Genomic DNA, 19895 nt, shown 5'->3' with positions numbered 1-19895 from the left:
AAGGGAGAAGAGATGGAAAGAGAAGTGTAGCATAGCATATGACGGGGTAATGTTGAGTAGATTAGCATAGGTTGAAGTAGCATAGCATCGAGTAGTGTGGCACATTGGATAATTCGAGTAGACTGACGTTAGCGATGCATGGTGTAATGAAGCTCGGCTTAGAAAAGTGTGGAGTACAGCAGCGTAGTTTTAAGCCGCTCATACATCGTTATTTCAGCCCGATTTAGACCCGATTTTCAAGTTCTACCGCTAATATTGAAGTTGGGATGAGTAACCCAATCGCTGGCGTCGGTCATGCAGTATTCTCACACTTGGCACAACGGCCAATCACAGCCCGATCAGCGGATCTGAGCGGCCACAGGAGTTTCTGACATGTTTGATGTCTCGGTTTGCACGGCTGCTCACAACAGCAGAGTGAGAGCAGAGCCACGAGCCGCCTCCTAGAATTTGGGACTTTTTTTTTTCTTCTTCTGATTGTGACTGCAAAAACTGACTTCTAATTAATTATCTAAAAAAATACAGATTTCCTGTCATCTGAATAATTGACAAGTCGTTTCAGCTTCTTCTCTAAGGATAAATGTGGCCTTTTTCCTGCTGTTTCACTGGATACGACATACATAGGGAGAAAAACATGCCCACACTGCCCTGTGCGTGCTGTGACCTGCTGTTTCTTGGGGAAAAAGACTTGTTAAAATCATTGCTTTAGGGTCACCATAAGAACATGTTCACACTTGCATGGCAGTTATTCAAGTCACAAAAACACAGAGGAACTGGGAGGAAAATATTGAAGTGACAAAACATAGCTGGTTTTATCTGCAGAAACAAAATGAGGACCGCTTGCTGAAGGACTCTTGTCTTTAAAAGGTTATTTGTGTGGCAGTATTAAGAGTGTGCCTCTCTGAAGGCTGGGGAAGGATTCCTGAGGTGCTAACTGCTGTGTGTAGTGTAATTTAACACCCAGCCAGTGTTACAGGTAGACTCTACAGGTTCACTACATGACCGTGTACAGCAGCAGTAACCTGATCCAGAGTCACAGCTGCTGTGATGTAACTGTAAAAGAGAGGACAAAAGAGAAACAGGTGCATAACATTTTTGAGGTAAATAAATTGGAACTGTGCCTGTATTAGTATATCAAACTGCAGTGTGTGTGTGTTTGCTTTCCATGCTGTACAATGAATAATAAAGGCACACAGGCAGGGTGCCAGCTACACCTGAGTCAGACTGAGAGAAAAGTGCACGGAGGGCACCGGCAGGGCAGAGGGAAGCAGAGGAGGAGGAGGTTGGTGAGAGATTCAGGCAGTGAGCGTGCTTTCTTAATGCACCGTTTGATTTTTGACCCTTCACAGAAAAAAAACGCTTCTCTCATTTTGGAGAGTTGCTGGATGGTTTATCGGTATTCCATGACAGCCGAGGGAAAACGGTGGGGCCCAGAAAACAAGAACAACAGGCATGGATGCATACACATACAACAGGAAGAGGAGTGTTTAGGGTGTGGTCCTGCAGCTTAACTTTAGCAGCTCATATCTGCCTTGAAAATGATCCTTACAAATGTAACCTTAGGTGGAGCAGAGGCTGGGCCAAGTTAACATAGCAACATGTAGAGGAATGCTTCAAAGTGAGAAACACAAATACAGGAATGTGCTGCTAAGTGAACACTTCCTTATATTTAAATGTGTGTAACTAGCTCTATGTAAACAGAAAGGTTCTGTACTACAAATGTAACACTAATAGTTACCTTTGCTTTATTAAACTGATAGCACTCACACTTTCTGTAGAGCTGTTTTCACGTATGCGGTTCTTCTAGATCAGTTCAGGAAGACTGCTCCGGATGTTCTCCTGACCTGGCTGTTCACATATGAACCTCACAGCGGGAGACGATCCCTGTGAACAGTTGTTACAATCAATTTCAGTCTTTACACCTCTGCCCTCGGTTCTTTACAGCCGTGTGTAAGCTGGTCTTGACTTTGTGACATTCAATAATCCACCTCTCTTTTTGAATTCCTGTTTTATTTTGCCTTACTATATTTTGCTGAGGTGTTTTATTTTGTTTAGGCCCAAAGGTTGCCCCAAGTCCTGGATAGCGCACATCTCTATTTCTGTGATCAGTGTGTGTGTGTGTGTGTGTGTGTGTGTGTGTGTGTGTGTGCGTGCGTGCGTGCGTGTGTGTTGGTTAGGGATTCAGTTCCAATTCTCCAAAAGAGCAGCTGCCTTGAAGCAATATGTGCACACAGCTCTTACCGTTTCTATCTCTACCTTCATCCCTGCACCCTCACGCTGTGTGCTCAATCTGCAATATCACTGAAACGTGTGGGTGGTGTGTGTGTGTGTCTGTGCGTGTTTATACGTGTGTGTGTTTATACGTGTGTGTGTGTGTGTGTGTGTGTGTGTGTGTGTGTGTGATATCATTGCAGTGCGTGGGTGGTGTGACCAAAGAGAGGATATTGCGTGGGAGTGAAGTACCATTGAGGTGCACATGATTTGTGCGTGTGCATGTGTCTTTGTATTAATTATAACCCCTGTGATCGCTGCAAGTTCGACAATAGAAAAGAAAGAGATGGAGTATGAGAGAATAGCTGTTCACTACATATGTAAATGAGACAGTGGAGACTTATGATCTGATCATGATACTGACAGTGCTGAGAAAAAAATCACTAATTTAAAACTGTGAGTCCTAAACTTCTACTTGTTGATTTGGCCTTTTATAGTAATCAGTCAAGTTTGATACACTGAAGTTTTGAGCAGTCAGTATATTATTTTGCTGCTAAAACTTTTAAAGAGGCAGTCCAGAGTGTTCTCCACGTATTTGGAGTAGAAAGTTTTCATGATGCAAATACGATCTGGTAAAGATTGAACCTGTTGGGGATTGACTGGTACATGTTTGTGTAAGTGGTCTAACCTGTGTATTTTGTGAAGATCTCCTGTTACGTTGCTTAAGAAGAGCGTCCGGTCAAAACGTCTGTGTTAAAGTACAATTAGGGGTGCTGTCCTTTTGGAATGGAAGTCAACAGCAAAACTTAAGACAACTGATGTTGTGAGAAAGTGCGTCTGAAATGTAAAAGACATGCGGCTCTTTATCTTTAAGAGTCAGCACCATTGATTAAAGCAGAATATTATATTGTATAGAATATACAACAAGTAAAATGTCTCGCAAAAACGCCATATCAGTGTTTTAAATGTTGTCATTTTTAAATTCAGCGTGGATAAAGTCAACTATTGGCTTGTCTGTATTAGAGCCCGACCGGGAGTTTGCCGCCGATACAGATATTGGGAGGAGAAAAAAAAATCAGATACTGATATATTGGCTGATATCTTTCTTAGATCTATTTAGAGAAAGACAGATATACTGTAGATCTACACGTGTATTGCATTGATCCCTCAAATGTTGTTATCAAAAGATTGAAGACAAGATGGTCACTCAACTGGAGAGTGATAATGCTTGTTTGATTGTTGTAATCAGTATAGCACACTCTGCTGGTGACAACCAGAAAGAGAACTTTATAGTTTTCTTAAATGTAATGCTGTTTGACTGGTGAATAAATCTAGTAATATCGGCGCTTATCTGCGATAACATTAGCCGATAATGATAGTCACTGGATAAGCTAATATGGCCGATTAATCTTTCAGGTTCAAGTTATTTTTAATTTCCAGCCAGAGGTTACGTTCACATATATCACTTTTTATTCTTGTGCTGCAACTTCTTTTATTTTGCTGCTATTATTGATCGATCTACTTATTTGCGTCTTGCAATTTGTTAAATGCCTGTTTGGCATTTTGTTTAAGTCTAAAATAACGTCTCGACAGTGACCGTCTTTGCATTAGCTTAAAAATCTGAAGCTGTTTTCGTCTACCATCACAAAAAAAGACAGAAAAGCATCAAATCTTTACGAATGAGAAGATGAAACAAGAAACAGTGACGCTTAAAGAATTACATTATCATTAGGTGATTGTCAAAATAATGGGTGATTAATTTTGTCTATCAGTCGTTTAATTTATTCATTCATTAAATAAAGCTTAAGAGATTCCATAATCCACTTTAAGAGCAAGATGATTCAAACATGTTTTCAGGGTTTCAGTGGTCGCTCTCTAACCTGTTGTTGCCGCTGATACCACCACACTCTGTATTTGTCACTCAGACATACACACAGTGTAAATATACAATCATGTGGACTGAGCTTGTGTGTGTGTGTGTGTATGTGAGATATTTTTAGCCCTCCTGTTCGTCGTGCTTGTCAGTGTACCTGACACTGATCAGGGTGGAGAAGACTCGCTGTGCATCGAAGCGTTTGCATGTTTCCTGCACCACTGATCGTTACCTAAATGAAAAGTGCAATCATGTTCTGCTTTTCATCTCATTTAGATTCTCTGTGTAGAGCTTCTCTTTAATCTTCCATGTGTGTTTTTGTTATTTCCAATAAATCTGTGCCATGGGAGAAAAGAGTCAAGCAGGAATCTGTAGTCAAGGCAGATTACTTGAGGGCAAACTTTCTCAACAATATTGCTCGGTTAATAAGAAGTCACTCTGTCTGCACGGCAACATAAATATGAGGTGACATTTTTTCTTTATATTCTAATCTAGATATTTGGAAGATGCTTTTATGCAAAGCTGCTGACAATGAGTCAGGATCAACAATAAGAGGAGTGTGGGTGTTAAGACACAAGCAGCATCCCTCTGTACATTTATCAACGCGAGAGCTTTTCAGAGGTTAAATGAGAGCTGCTTTCAACGGCGCAGAGAGAGAAAAATAACTGCTCTTACTCAGATGGACAAAAATTCATCTTGTTACTTCAAATTTGAGAAATATGTCTACAAAGTTCGAACTAACCCGTGATGTAAGAGAGTGCATAGGCTCAGATTGTGTTTCAAGGAGAGACTGTCTGAGTTTCTTTGTAACATTATCAGTTTCTCAGTGGGTCGTGTGTGGAAAGATTTAACCTTTGCAAATGTGGTTCAATAACTTTTTCTCTCTCTCTCTCTCTCTCTCTCTTCCTCCACAGTGTGTTGTTTTGTGGTCCACAAACGGTGCCATGAGTTTGTCACTTTCTCCTGTCCGGGCGCTGATAAAGGACCTGCATCAGATGTGAGTACAGATAAATCCAATCTTTTCAAATGGTCATGCTGGAGAGTAATGAGGACATTTCCTCTTTTTAAGCCCTCATCACCAGTTTCCAGGTTGAATAGCATCTATCTCTTTATTCCTCCTGATTCGCCTTTTGACTGTCTGTATCATCAGACACAGAAAAACAATTCAATTCAAAACAAATATCATCTCGAGACACTTTCCAAAAACAGGTAGAAAACCTTACGCATTGCTGTATTACAAAGACCCAACGTTAATCCATCATGAGCACTGAGCAACATTTAGCAAAGTTACAGTGGCAAGAAAAACCTTCCTTAGGGGGAGATGATTAGATGCAGGAAAAGGGATAGGGACAAACAGGAGGGGGTTCACAGCAGCAGGAAGTCCCCAACAACGATCCTGGGGAACCTACGAGACATGAGAGCTCAGGACCTCCCAGGAAAATATGTGGTTAGTAACTAAGATTTACAGATTAGTGACCTGCAGTTATATGCATTTGATGGAAAAAAATAAAGAAAACAAAAGATGCTGTATCCCCAACCTGAAGACTGCCACAGCCCAAATATTCAGAACCCCCCCCCAGACCTCTAATCACACAACTCTGATCAACAAGTGACCCCAATGTATACTGTCTAACTAACAGAGAAATTACAAGTGACAGTAGGTCTCAATCATTTCAGTACAAAATAGGAAATAAATCCCCTCAATTGATTTTTCCCACCAACAGAATTGCTGAAAGACAGAAAACCATTTTATCAATCTATTCTAAATGGCCCTACCTGTGTACGTAAGTAGATGGAAATCCCTGAAAACGGCAGTGACAACAATACAACACCAACATGTTTAAGATACTGTGCATAGGTTTATATGTTATATATGTTGTGTCGTGTTTTGTGTTAGCCATACACTTTCATATATATCCGCTTTATGAATAACAAATCACAGTTTGAAACAAATCAAACAGATCCATATCCAATCCAACCCCCTATCATAAACACATGCACATCATTGTTATGTATCATAAGTCTTGTGTCGTAGCTTATTAATCATCTTCACATCCTCTTGACCATCCCATCTGCTATAACAAGAAATACTTTGAAGTGATACTTTGGACGTAATCTCATCCACTCTATGTTAATGAGTGTCTGTCTCTGATTTCTATTCTTTAAATGTGAGTCCGTTCTCTAAGCTGTTCTATTAGGATGACAACATTAGTCTCCGTTCTTCTCTTGAGAGCCCTCTCAGGATGCCATCCTCCTCCTCTCTCAAACCTCTGGGGTCTTGAAGTTCCTCGCCCATGTCTTCCCTCCCTCTGGAGAGCCCTTTGTCAGTCTGACAAGTGCACTTAGTGAGCCGCCTCCAGAGGGAACACTGGCCTTCACTGTTTGGCTTCCTCTTACTGTTTCACTTCTCTAGTCAGGGCCATGGTCGAGTATCCCAATACACCCTAAAGATTCTCAAACAAAAAGACTTAAGCTCTTGTTTTTCTTCCTCAATATCTACAGATTTTAGTATTAAAATGATTTATTTCTGTGTCGATAATTTGTTCTTGTAAACAGATGGAGCACATCTCTCTAGTTCAAGAACACAAACGATGTCGTGCTTGTAATAACTCATTGGCAGCTGTTTCATATTGATTCATCCACTGCTTTGTAGCTAGCTAAAAATTAGATTCATGCAAGTGCACAGTGAAGGTTATTACTCTTAAATGTCAACGTCACGCTGGTTATACACTAAAGAACCTTTCAGACACTGGGAAGAATAAACTGTTTGTGCATCTCTGCAGGTAGTAAGTGCACATTTATGGATAATATGCCATGTTAACGACACCATAATTTCCCTTTAAGTCATTCCTTTAAATGCAGGAAAACAACCTTTTGAACACAGCAGTATCCTGTTTCATTAGTCACCTCATAGCTCGTCCCTTTCTTCCTTCTGTACATTCCCTCTCCTCCTTTTCTGTCACTTAGATTTCTATCTTTGCCTTACATTGAACTCTCTTCTACCGCTGTCTCTCTCGCCACCATCCCTCCCTTTTTTTTTTTTTTTTTTTTTTATATCCTACTCTGCTCTCTACATCCTCTATTTAAATGCCACTCCACCCAGGGGGGCCCTGCTCTTAATTACGGGGCCTCACCATCCCCACCTTGTTATTTCCTTAATGAGTTCATGGTCTTAGGACCTTTGCGCCTGCACAGTGGGAACGTCAGGAATCTGTGCTCCAAGCAAGCTGCACGTTTAAATATAGGAGCAGAAAGACATTTTTTACATCAGGGTTTTCCGTTGGTTATGTAAAATGGAATTTTGTGATGTAAACATATTGAGGGGAAAAAACAGATAAAGGACGAGATTGATTTGTTTTGTTTTTTTAACTGAGGGAGCATCACAGATAACTGAAACAGCTGTTTGATTATAACAGTGCTTACACTTTGCCCTGGAATGTTATGGAACACCATGGTCAAGAGTTTCTAATAACAGAGTGAGATTTGTACAGCTTGACACCATGCGTTCACCCACGCACACCTGCACAGCAATGTCCTTTTGAACTCTTGAGAACAATACTATTGTCAACACATAGAAGCAGTTATGTTCCAGTCCCCCTTTTTTCAGCATGATCAGGCTGCATATTTATGTGTCCTCAACAGCTTCATCTGTCAAATAGTTAATTACCACAATGAATGGTTCGGATGAGTCACACTGTTTAAAATTCAGGTTTGCCATGTGGGCAAAGGGAAAATAAAATCCTCGGTTTTCCTCCTTCTGTTGTTTTTTTTTTTTTTTGACATGATTATGGAAATCCTCCTTTTATATGTAAGAGAACACTACCATGAATACCCAGGAATCACAGAGGCAGATTCTTGTTTTATGGAATATTTTTAGTAACCGGAAGTGCCAAATGTCAGGAGAATTGTCAATGAAGAAGTTTATAAAGAAAAGTTATGTAATTAGTCTTGGAGGCAACAGTACCAGTTGAGGTCTTGGGACTTGGTTAAACAGGCCTTATGAGGACTATCGCTCTCCACTATTGTTGGTGCCTGTCAGGGTAAAAAAAAAAAGTTGTATTATAGCTATGTCCGTATTAGGGAAATGTGCAATTGTTCCTAAAAGAAAGTGTTCTGTTTGCTAGCTGTTACAGTTATAGTTTTCACCAATAGTGTGTTTGCTGCATTTCGTCAGATAATATAAGTCTCAAACATATTTGATGTTTTCTCCATGAGGCCAATGCAGAGCCAAGGCAGATGCTTAGGAATGAATTAGGGCACCGCTGACCGCAGCACCTCTAGTATGAATCTCGGAACCCCTCAGCTATCATCGCACAAAGACATAAACTCTCGGAGCGACGGCCAACTTTTTGAGCCAGTCAAAGCTGATTGCATCATCTACTGTCTGTGGATGTAACTAAGCTACTTCAAACCAGGACACTAGCAAAGTAAATGGAGATTACTGCAGCGCTGACCACATGATCCTATCCAGCCTCCGACTGATTGTAAAGACCTCTCACGCAAAGGTGAGCTTCTGGTCTTGCTTTCCGAGACGTACAGTCTCAGGGCAGATCGCTTTGCCTCGTGCCATTTTAGGTCAACTTAACTCAATATCGAACCTAGCTCTCAGTTGCAATTGCCTGAGAGCAGGTTTTCCTGCCAGGCACGGAGAGGTGAGGTAGTCCACCTCTTCTAAGTTACCAGTCTGGCTGCTGCTGCTTAGATTATGACCCCAAAGACTTGATTAGGGTCATTTCCAGCCTCCTCAGTTCATTTATACTCCTCAGTGAGGCTGGTAGAAGGACAGATCTACAACAGAATTTCCATACAAGCTGATATTGCTAAGGGAACGTGGGAGTTTAAACCATTTCATGCTGTATAAAATTGGCTCTTCTCTCCACTTTCTCAACCTTGGTGTGGGGGATTTAGTAGAGGCCACATAAACTGGGGGTCAGGTCGTACTGAGGGCACCGCAGTTTCTGCTTGGAAAGTAGTAATGTCTCGTCAATGTTAACAAGGCCTTTTATGGTTCCTCTCTTTAACTGGTAACTCTAGTCTGTTTCTTTAGGGCATGCAGTACACCAACGCTCAAACCTCTCTGATGGTATCTCTGATACTGCCGGTATGGGTGTTCCTGTTCCATTAATGTGGAAACACTGACTGTCAAATGTATTTTTGGTGATGGATATGCCCCTAGATTTTTGGCGTTTGGACAAATTTCCTGCACATGTTGCAATACATTTTAACAGAAGCTTGGTGCATGCAATACTAGTTTAGGACAGTGTGGACCTAAAGGAAAAACATTGAATAGATTAAACATAGAAGAACACTCATAGGGCCAAGACCTCAACCAGTGCCATTGGTCAAGTGTGGCAAATCAGGAATCAGGATGGACGGATTCACCGAAGGATGGATGGATGGATGGATGGATAGAAGGCTGGATGGATGGACGAACGGAGGATGGATAAATGGATGGATGTATTGATGGCTGGACTGATGGATAGAAGGATAGACAGACGGATGGATAGATGGATGGATGAATGAATGAAGGGACTTATTTTGATCCCAAACATTGAAGAAAAATTACAGGAAATTACAGACAAACTCCAAGCTATCATTTCATTTTGGTTAGACAAATTTAGATTCACCCCAAATGTTGATGTGTTTTTCTTTCGACCATACTTCACTTTGATATTTCCTTGAAAGTCCTGGTATTTGTCTGCAATATTTATGACAAACAGACAAATGAAGTATTGAAAGAAAAGTCTCTCTGGTTTCAGATTTTACAAAGTAAACATTTTTACTTATATGTCCTTGATAAAGTAAAGTGATTTTTTATTTTATTTGAAGTACATGCCATGGTTTGATATACTTGATTAATTTCCTACTTTCTATAAGCCAAATAACCGATTAAGAGAGACCATCATTGCCAAACGATTCAGTGATTGAAATTGTAAATTGTTGAAGGCGTATTTGAGTGTTATGATCTTCTTAAGTTCTTCAAAACCAGAATAAAATGATTCTTCAGGCGTCGGCCAATCAGGAGCATTTCTCCGCGTCCTTGATGTTAATAATGTTGAGTGAGATGAGTCACCAACATCAGGAGTCTGAAAAAACTGGAGATTTGTTTGAAGAATACCAGACAGATGTAGATGAATAAATAACTCTCAGGAAAAAAAGATTCATTCGCAACACTCCCATTTTACCTCGTCTCACTCCCTCCCCTTCTCTCCTCTTCTCTCAGCGATGTATGTTTAAAAGAAGAAGTCAATTATAGATCTGGGTTAATAGAATGGGTCCCCTGTGGGAGAGGTCGAGGGATAAGATCCTCTAATGAAACCTACATTTCATGCACACAGTCTGATAAGGTATAGAACTCAGTGAGTGTGTGTACGGTGTGTTTGTGCTTGTGTGTGTGAGTATGAGAGACTGGGACATGAGGATACAAACACAGTAATAAGCACTGCGCCCCACTAGTTTGAGATTTAAATAGAAGACAGGAGGACAGCTAGATCCAGTCTAACTAAAGATACATTTCCCTGCTGGTCGTGAGATTTTATAGTCTATTGCTGGACAAAATTTAAGTCAAGCTAAGTCAAATTTTTCCTTCATGTGGCCTCAAATCACAAATTATACCTGTGTCCTTATATCAAGACAGCCAATCAAGCTGCAGCATCTTTCTGACCAGTTGTATATGCAAATAGGATAGCAGGAGCTAATACGGCTTCATTGTTAATGCTAACTTAAAAAAAAACAACAACAACTATTATTTCTAGTCCATTTGAACATGTACATACCCGTATATCTGTTGTAGGAGTTGCAGCTGTTTGGCTTGGCATAGCTAGCCAGAAAAATATGTCGAAGTTGACCACTACTTAACTGTTGCCCTGTGTAAAACAATCTAAATGGAGAGATAGAAGTTCGATCTTCTTTTACTGTATAGTTGTTTGTTTTTCACGTAATGGAATTGACATGAAATAACATGATTGTTTACAGCTTTGTTACTGTAAAATAGTCAATGGTCGCCATGTTTTAAGAAAGTTAGCCTTTTTTTAGAACTCGAGAAGAGAGAGCGAACTGAACACAACAAAAATACAGGTTTTTTTTTTTTTTTTTATGTCAGTGAGCCGAAACTCTCTGTGTTGTCTACTGTCAACCTGCCACTGTGCCTGTCAAACAACATCATGACTGACATGACAGGATATGTGTGTGTGTGTGTGTGTGTGTGTGTGTGTGTGTGTGTGTGTGTTTGTGCGGGTGTGTGTGTGTGTGTATGGGGAGGGGGGGTTGGACTGATGTTGTCAGGGGAAATAATGGACATAACATTTAAAACAAAGAAGAAGAAAACAGAGAGCAAGAGATAGCACAATAACAAAAGAACAGTCAAAACAGTGTGTGTGTGTGTGTGTGTGTTAGCACTGACTAATGGGTAGTCACTGTTCTGGCATTGTGTGCTGATGTTATGAGCGGACACCAAGCAAACAACATACGCCATGCAACACACTCTTGTTTGTCCAGGAGCACCACGCTGCACCATCTGTGTGGATTTAGTGGGGTCTTAGTGAGGAGAACAAAGTGAAACAAGAGGATGTTCCTGTTAAAGAAGTTGGAAACATGTAGGCAGGAGAAACCAAAAGATGTCAAGTGTACACAAACTGTGTGAAATAACAAAAAACAACATATTTTAAGTTAAAAGAAAAAAAGGTCTGTTTGTGTGCCGCCTTCAAAACATCACAATCATTGGATTTGGAGAGCATTTGGGTTGTTTGTCTTTAGTCTGTTCTGGTCTGTGTTTTATTGACTTTGTCTTTTTGATGCTCATTTTTTTTGATAGGTGAAGTTTATTAGTCGGTTATGTCTAACATTGTGACAGCTGTGTGCTATGCTCGCAATATGGCTACAGAGATGGTAAGTAAGGGGGTGCAGGGGATCCACATCCTTTTGTTTTTTACTCTTATCTGAGGGTATATTTTAATATTAGGTTTGTATTTATATCAAATGTTTTCTCCTCTAAACTAATTTAGTTTTTGCAACACACAACTTTAATCTACTCAACATTATTCAAACAAAGCCATGAGAGGTGTACGGACAGTGGACCTTCTCTCTCTCTCTCTCTCTCTCTCTCTCTCTCGTGCACGACAAGGGATCACAGGGTTTAGTTTATAAAAGATGAAGATTGAATTTCCTTCCTCCCTTTTTCTACTTTTGAGTTTTCCAACCAATCCTTGAATTTTCAAGGTGCATGCATCCATTACTTTTTGAAAAAAAAAAAAAAAAAAGCTGGCACTCTGTCCTCAGCCTTGTATCACTCACTGTCTGTTGCTCATCACTGCAGCTTCAGCAGCACAATGTTCCCTTGTTTTTTCTTGTTTTTTTTTTTCTGGAGGAACAGAAATCGAGCAGAAGTGCGTCTTGTCCTTGAGAAAAGACGAGAATCAGCAGAGAAACAAACACACGCAGATGCACCACAAGGAATGTTTAACACAGAAACCCACGCGATCATTCTATCACACAAACAGACACACACACACACACACAAACACACACTTCTGGAGACACCTTGGGGAAGCTGGATATAATTCAAGCAGCAGCAGCCTAAATCGGGTTTTATTTTTCAGGACAGGTACGGAGGAGAGAGAGAGAGAGAGAGAGAAATCAATCAGCTTGTATTTTCTGGCTCATTAGAAGATGAAACTTGGACGTCGTTAATAATTCATGTTTAAAACTGCAGCTACATGTTTGGTTACTTTGTCGGATCCCCTTGGCAGAAGTATTTGAACTCCTACAGTGAAGTGCAGCAGCTCCATCTCGGCCTGGATCCCTCTCTAATGCTGGATGGGATGTTTGGGCGTCCGTGGGATCAAGTGGCAGCATTTGTGTGTGAATAAGCGCTCCCTAAGTGGCCATCAGTTACATGTGCAGAGTTAGCGTGCATTTTTGTGTGTCAACCTTTGAAACCACAGTGCTGATGTGCAGGTGTGTGTGCCCACTGAGCCGTAATTGCAGGTGTCACAGAAACACAGACGTAACACTTGAGACAGAAATAGCCTTTGGTTCTGCCTTTATGACTTTCTGACAGGTGTTCCAGAAAGAGGAATTGAAGACAGTTGTTCCCTTTTTCAATCCAAATTACATGTAATTAAAACAAAACAAAAAAGGATACATTTAGTGTTTAGTGTAATGGGGAATATATTTACATTAAGCAGGAGAAGAGGCCTTCACTCATGACCTTGAGGATCAATCGACTAGGCTTCATCACACAGAGTTGTGTGGGAGTGTGTGTGTGTGTGTGTGTGTGTGGTAGATTGATTTGAACTCTTGCCTACCTGCACTGCTGCATCTCAGTCCCTGCTCAAGGCTTTATCAGAGGGGATGAAAGATGGGTATGATTAATGCTTAAGGGCGAGAGAGGGTCAACTAAACAAATAGTTATCTTTTGTACATTTTTTTATGAACAGGATGATAAATCATGTTGACCCCAGGAAGAGTAGCTGCTGCTGTTCAAAAGCTAACGGGGATCTAAATAAAAACAAAAACAACAATGCACTTAATGCAATGGACTTACATTCTGTTTTCTTTAAGTTTAGTACAGATGTTTGAGAAAAAGTGTTGCATTTAACCTGAATAATTACTCAGAAGTATCGAGGAAACAGGAGATATGACTGAATATGTTGAGTTCATACGTTCTTTCTTTCCATCTAGGACCCGAGGGCAAAGCATAAGTTTAAGATCCACACCTACTCCAGCCCGACCTTCTGCGACCACTGTGGCTCTCTGCTCTATGGCCTCTTACACCAGGGCATGAGATGTGACCGTAAGTACTTTGCAACCCACACAATCACAATTGAATTTTGGATGGATTAAACTGTGATGAGTACAAAGACACTGTATCATTTAGCTGATGGCCTCCATGTATGAGGAACAGAACATTTTGGTTTTGGACAGATTAACAGGACCTATGGCTTTTCAATTATCAGTATGATACTTAACCCATAGATGAACATTTTCAGCACAAATCAACAACAATATTTATCATCATAATAAAAAAGATTAGTAGTACATGCCAACAAAGGTTTTTTTTATTTTCTTTTAAAATGTTGTTTATGAACCTTGCTTAAAAAAAAAATTAGGTATCTATCCTTTTTCTCCAGAAATAGCTCCATGTTTGCTGGCAACCTCATGTTAAGAAAAACTATTTTTGTGTATGTGTGTGTGTGTGTGTGTGTCCGGTTTTCCAGACTGTATGATGAATATCCATAAGCGCTGCGTGGCCAATGTGCCGAGCCTGTGTGGGACAGACCACACTGAGAGGAGAGGCCGCCTCCAAATCACTGCTGAGGTCAAGACTAACGTACTGACTGTTACCAGTAAGTAGAGCGCACTCACACACTCACAGTACTGTACATGTATACACAGTCATACAACCCTCAGCTATTAATATCCATCATCAGGAAACCAGTGATGTGTCGCCCTCTACTGGTAAAGCTGCAGAGGTGGAGGATAAAACAATCAAATCAGATTCAATGTCCATATCCAGGATTTTTACATCTCATAGTATCAAATATATATTTATATATAAGTAAGTGTGTTGTGTAGGAAAATAAATCAATAGAATTTAAATCCTAGAGGCTAAATTGTTAAGCACAAATACTTGGTATACTAGAATGCCTAGAAGATAATTAAAGGGATTTTCTTTATGCATGGTTGTGTAGTGTACTCATCAATAGTGGTTGTTCAGTAGATAACAGTCAGAAGGGCCCTGTTCAGAGAAACCAGCCTGAGTACATAAACAGAAGTGTAGCTATTTACTGCTGTGGACAGGTTTAGGAGAAACGTGTACTTTAGACACTTATAAAGGTCCTACACTGAAAAAAACCAAACAGTTAAGTTGAAGAACCCTTCAGGACTATGTTTGTATTACCCTCTCCTTCATGTGTTTGTTGTCTCTTTTAAATACTGCTGACACAAACAGCTGACATCACACATTGGGCTGATTGCAATACAATACAGGGATACAGGGCTACAATTAGAAATAGTCCCAACACAAAAGGGGCTGCTGAGCTCAAGGAGCTTAAAGTTGTTCAAATATAGTGTACAGTCAAACTAAATGTTTTTTTATAAAGGACTTTTTAAGTGGCTCAAGTGTGTTTCTCATTTTCAATTTTCTCTCATTTCTCTTTGGCAAATGATTCACAGGTATGACATGTCCTTAGTAAAGACAAACCACTTTTAGTGCCTGTCCCAGTGAGATCGAGACATAAAGTGTTATGTGGTTTTATGTTACTCGCTATAAACTCTCTCCAGCTATGGGTGCAGCCCATCAGTTTAATTTTCTGCTCTGAAACTGAAACTACGCTGAATTGCATCGTCCCTATTAAATAAATCAATTCAAATCCATTCCCCACATCCACTGTACGGCTGCATGATTCACCATTTTCAAATCATGCAAACCTGTGATCTCATGTCTAAATGCTCACTTACTTGTATTTGCCTACGCGTTGAGAACAAGATGCATTTACATGTTCACTTATTTGTGTAGACAAGCAGGAATGAGGCAGTCACTTTACATAGTTGAGTTGGAGCCTCAGTTTGAAGACTTAAGTAAATCAGTGTAGTGACGAAAGATACAACAGAAAACTTAAAGTACTTGGTCTTTTTCGATTCTCAGATTTTTTTGAAATTTTCAAAATCCAAAACAAAAAACGCCAACCAGAATTTACATTTTTAGACACTTCAAATCCATTATTACCCCTTTACCTGTTCTGAAGATTATTTCCTTTTTAATATAGATGAGAAAAAAATGGTGGCGACTGTAAGAGTCCCATTGGAGTGATGAAAACTGTAACTTAAGTAAAGAAAGCAGAAACAATCAAGAAGAACACAATAAGATCCTAGACGGCATGTGCTTTTGTGTGAGTGCAATTCTTTTTATTTTATGAAGAACTTTGTGAGAGAATCAGGATCCCAATTGTCAAGGAGAAAATTTTGAATCACATTTAAGCAAGAATCGTGCAGCCGTAATTCACAGCACAGCTTTGTCAATACTCTGACTGGCTTCCCCATAAAACCTGAACTATCACTTTAAATTAGTTAGGCACAAACTTGATGAATGCGTCTGGCCCTTATGTCAAATACCTGCTGTTAGAAATGAAATAAATAGGTAGCAGATGTGATCATCTCCATGGTTTCCTTGGACTGAATGAGCTGCGTCCAGCTTGGAATAAAAACAAAACGAAGAGTCTGATCCAGTTACACATTTACATAGTGTGTCACACACAGTCACCCACTGAAACATGTGTTTTTGCTGTTAGGGAGATGACTGAGAGGAGGCATCAGTGAGTAAAACAAACAGCCGTTAGTGTCTCTGTCACTGACACCACATATCTCTGTATGAGTGGCCTTATTTGCTGTTTTACTGCTGGGCAGGTTTGTAACAAAGCAGAATCACAGCATGCAGTTTGTCCTAGTTACTGATACACTACGCCTTTAAAACACATGGCTTTTTTTCAGTTATCTTTAAAACACATGGCTTTTTTTTAGTTATCTTTGAAACACATTCATTTGAGTTAAAAGTTGCTGTCATCTTGATATGATATGTTCAACTAATAGTCTGTCAAAAAACACATAATTAAACACACATTTTATATTAGAAAAACACATCATAGCTTAGAAGTGTTTAACCTGTCAGGTTTGTCAGCCAAGCAATCTTCATTACGTCTTCTCCACAACTACTTCTATAATAAAAAAAGATAGTCTTTTTGAACTTTTGCATCAAATACTTCTGACATATTCTAGCACATTTCCCCTCAATTTTAGGGCTGTCAGACCATGTAATTTTGTCAAATTAAGTTAAAAAAAAACATCAGGGCATTTAGCCGAATTGAAAGAAATCTACAAATCCAGATGTCTCAAGGGAGATAATAAATGTAGGCTCCCCGCTCTCCTTTTTTGAAGGTTAATTATTATTTATTTTTTTGTAGAGACCAGGACAGCGGATAGAGTCGGAAACAATCGGGAAAGGGTTTCCTGACCTGCCTCCTGTTTGATTTAACTGTTATATAGAAATACTGGAATACAGAGTATGTACAATACATCATCTCACCAGCAGATGGCAGCACAGTTTTACATTACTTTGCTTTGTGTGAGCTGGAGCCACTAACACTGTGCCTCATGTGAAAACATTAGATTTTCTTCTTGTATGATTCACTTTATGCTAAAATGAATCCTTTCCTGGATGGAACATACAATAATCAGTGCTCTGATGCTAAATTATTCCACATAGGTAACGTAACTTCAAAACATCCATACACAGGTGCATTTCAAATCTGATGGGTGATAACACTTTGATATGTCAAGCAGGTATTTGATTCACAGAAAACATCTGAAGACTTACAGGCTTTACACAATTTTCAATTTTTAATCTTTATCTTAAAGTTTTTTGGGGGCATTTGGCTTTTATTTGGACAGGAAGGATGACAATATACAGGAAATGTGAGGAGCGAGAGTGAGGGAGGACTTACACCAAACAGTGTCAGATCAGGAGTCGAACCTGTGACCGTACGTGACCAGGGCTGTTGCTTCCGTACATGGGGCGCCTGCTCTATCACCTGAGCTAAACTTTAGAAACTTTACTTTCAGTATCTTATTTTAAACTAATCTCTCCCTGTTTACAGATGCAACAGGATTTTCAACTCTCCTGTTGAAAGACGAAATAGATTTCTCATGGATTTCACACCGTTTAAAACAGAATCTTAACTGTTTAACATAAAATAATATGAGAGCTTGGGGGCACAGATGGCCTAGCGGTTAGGTCGCGCCTCCAAGTTGGGGGCCAGGGTTCAAGTCCGATCTGCGGCTCCATTCCCGCATTTAATTTTCTACATTCCCCTTCCCTGATTTCCCAATCTATCCACTGTCATGTCCAAATAAAGGCAAAAATAGATCTTGAAATAAAAAAATGATGTTAATTCTAAAAAGAATTGACAAGACGTACCTTGGATGTGCAGAATTCTGCATTATGCATGTATTTCCCTTTATGGTCTGGATTTCATCCCTCTTTCTCTTTCTCTCTCCTTTGCTTGCCCCTCCTGGTTCCCACGCTTGTGGACTGATAATTAAGTGGGATGTACTTGAGGAAATGATAAGAGAGCAGACCGATCACACAGAAACTGCCAAGACAGCAGGAAAGTTCCAACCTCACAAGTGCTTGTTAATCGAATAAAATGAACGTGTCTTAAAAAAAAAAAACATTAGAAGAAAAACGATGGATTGTGTTCTGCTTTTACGAGTCAACGTTACATTATTATCCAAGAAGCAAAGATTTTATTTTCAATACATGCAAATTGGAATTTGAAGGAGTGTACTTGAGCAGACAAAAAAACATTCAATTTTACATTTCAGTTTCCTTCCACTGATAGAGCATTAGTGGTACAGTATGTATTTCAGCCTACAGGGGTCAGTGTGGAGCCACCAGCAGCTTCCTCTCCATTGCAGTGATGTGCATGAAATAAAAAAAAACACACCACAGAGATTGAACTGTAGAACCACATGGAATTATTCCACGGCTTAACATAGCAGGCTGCCGGAAATGGCCGCTACACTGAGAAATGTATCCGTGCTGTGGACAAGTTGATGGATGGAATCAAAGCAACTGACATGGCTGTGAAGTAACATATTATTGATCATTATTAAGTCACCTCCCTCCTACGTCACTGGGAGTTCAGAACTCAAGGGTCAAAGGCAGATAAGGGGCCCATAGAGACAGAGGATCAGCATCTGGTCCAAGGACCCCTCCAGCAAGGCAAACACATTGTGACACGGGATGTGGGCCTTGCAAGGAGTCCCCTTCATTTAAGAGATGTTCCTGAATCTTTTTTTGTATCCTAATCCAGATTCCAATATCTAGACTTGATCAGTAGCTGATACCAAGTACCCCTCTACTTGTTGGGTTAACCAAATACATAATATGGATAAACTATGGTGGCATTGCTAGCTTTGAACATGAATACACTCGTTGCCTAGCACTACACTGTTTAAGTTAGTGTTGATGCATAGGTGGAGTTTGGACTTTAAGGTGCGATGTTTCACAAACAAATGGAGGAAAATTAATGCGTATGACAGAGAGATGCCTTATGGCGAGATTAGTCCTACCGCAGACCCTGAACTTAAACAAACAGTGAAACCTGAGTATAAAGCGGTGAAGATCCTCAGCTGTAAGCGTTCCTCCTGGGATGAGTCTTACAGGTCGTTCACACTAGTGCTAACCTTGTGCAAATGAGTCAACAAGACAAAAAAAAAAACATGCACATGTTCAAATGATCCCCAAATGCACTGCAGAGCAAACAGCACGTCTGTGCCGCCGTGCTATTTGTGCTTATTTAAATAAGTCTACAGATTGAATTCATTGCAAAACATGCCTAGTTCAAAAAGACTGCAGCTAACAGCCTCATGCGGTTAGCGTGACAATATTGCCGTCTGTTGAGATTCGGTCGGGACTCTGCTGCAGCCATTCTAAGGGATGTCATGCTCAAACGTTCTATTAATAAGGACCACACTTCCACCTTTGGATGACATGAACTTAAATGATCTGTAAATTAAGTCTGTTAATGGTATTATGACATTTACAATTATTATAATAATAAGGGGTTAAATCAGTCCTGAGCTGTCTCAGGATTAACCCAAGCACAAACATGACATGAATATTTTTTTTATCAAGACGAGACCCTCCCTTGCTTGCTTATTCCCGGGGAGGAAGCTTTGCTGTACTGTTGTACTCATCTGGTTATAAGTGTCCCTTCCTCTCCCAGCTCATCCTCACCTTTATCTGGAAAAATTA

General features: G+C 40.0%; 1 protein-coding gene across 1 annotated transcript in view; it reads left to right on the top strand.

Moving 5' to 3' along the window:
• Positions 1–19895, top strand: part of LOC109993844 (protein kinase C beta type) — an 80547-nt gene that overhangs the window by 24315 nt on the left and 36337 nt on the right. The window contains exons 3-5 of the mRNA XM_020646940.3: positions 4996–5078; positions 13763–13874; positions 14299–14427. Coding sequence (XP_020502596.1) covers positions 4996–5078; positions 13763–13874; positions 14299–14427 — 324 coding nt within the window. The remainder of the gene's footprint in view (positions 1–4995; positions 5079–13762; positions 13875–14298; positions 14428–19895) is intronic.

The sequence above is a fragment of the Labrus bergylta genome, chromosome 16 (genome assembly GCF_963930695.1).
Source record: "Labrus bergylta chromosome 16, fLabBer1.1, whole genome shotgun sequence".
Classification (NCBI taxonomy): domain Eukaryota; kingdom Metazoa; phylum Chordata; class Actinopteri; order Labriformes; family Labridae; genus Labrus; species Labrus bergylta.
The sequence above is the reverse complement of the archived record's forward strand: the minus strand, read 5'-3'. Positions and strand labels throughout refer to the sequence as shown.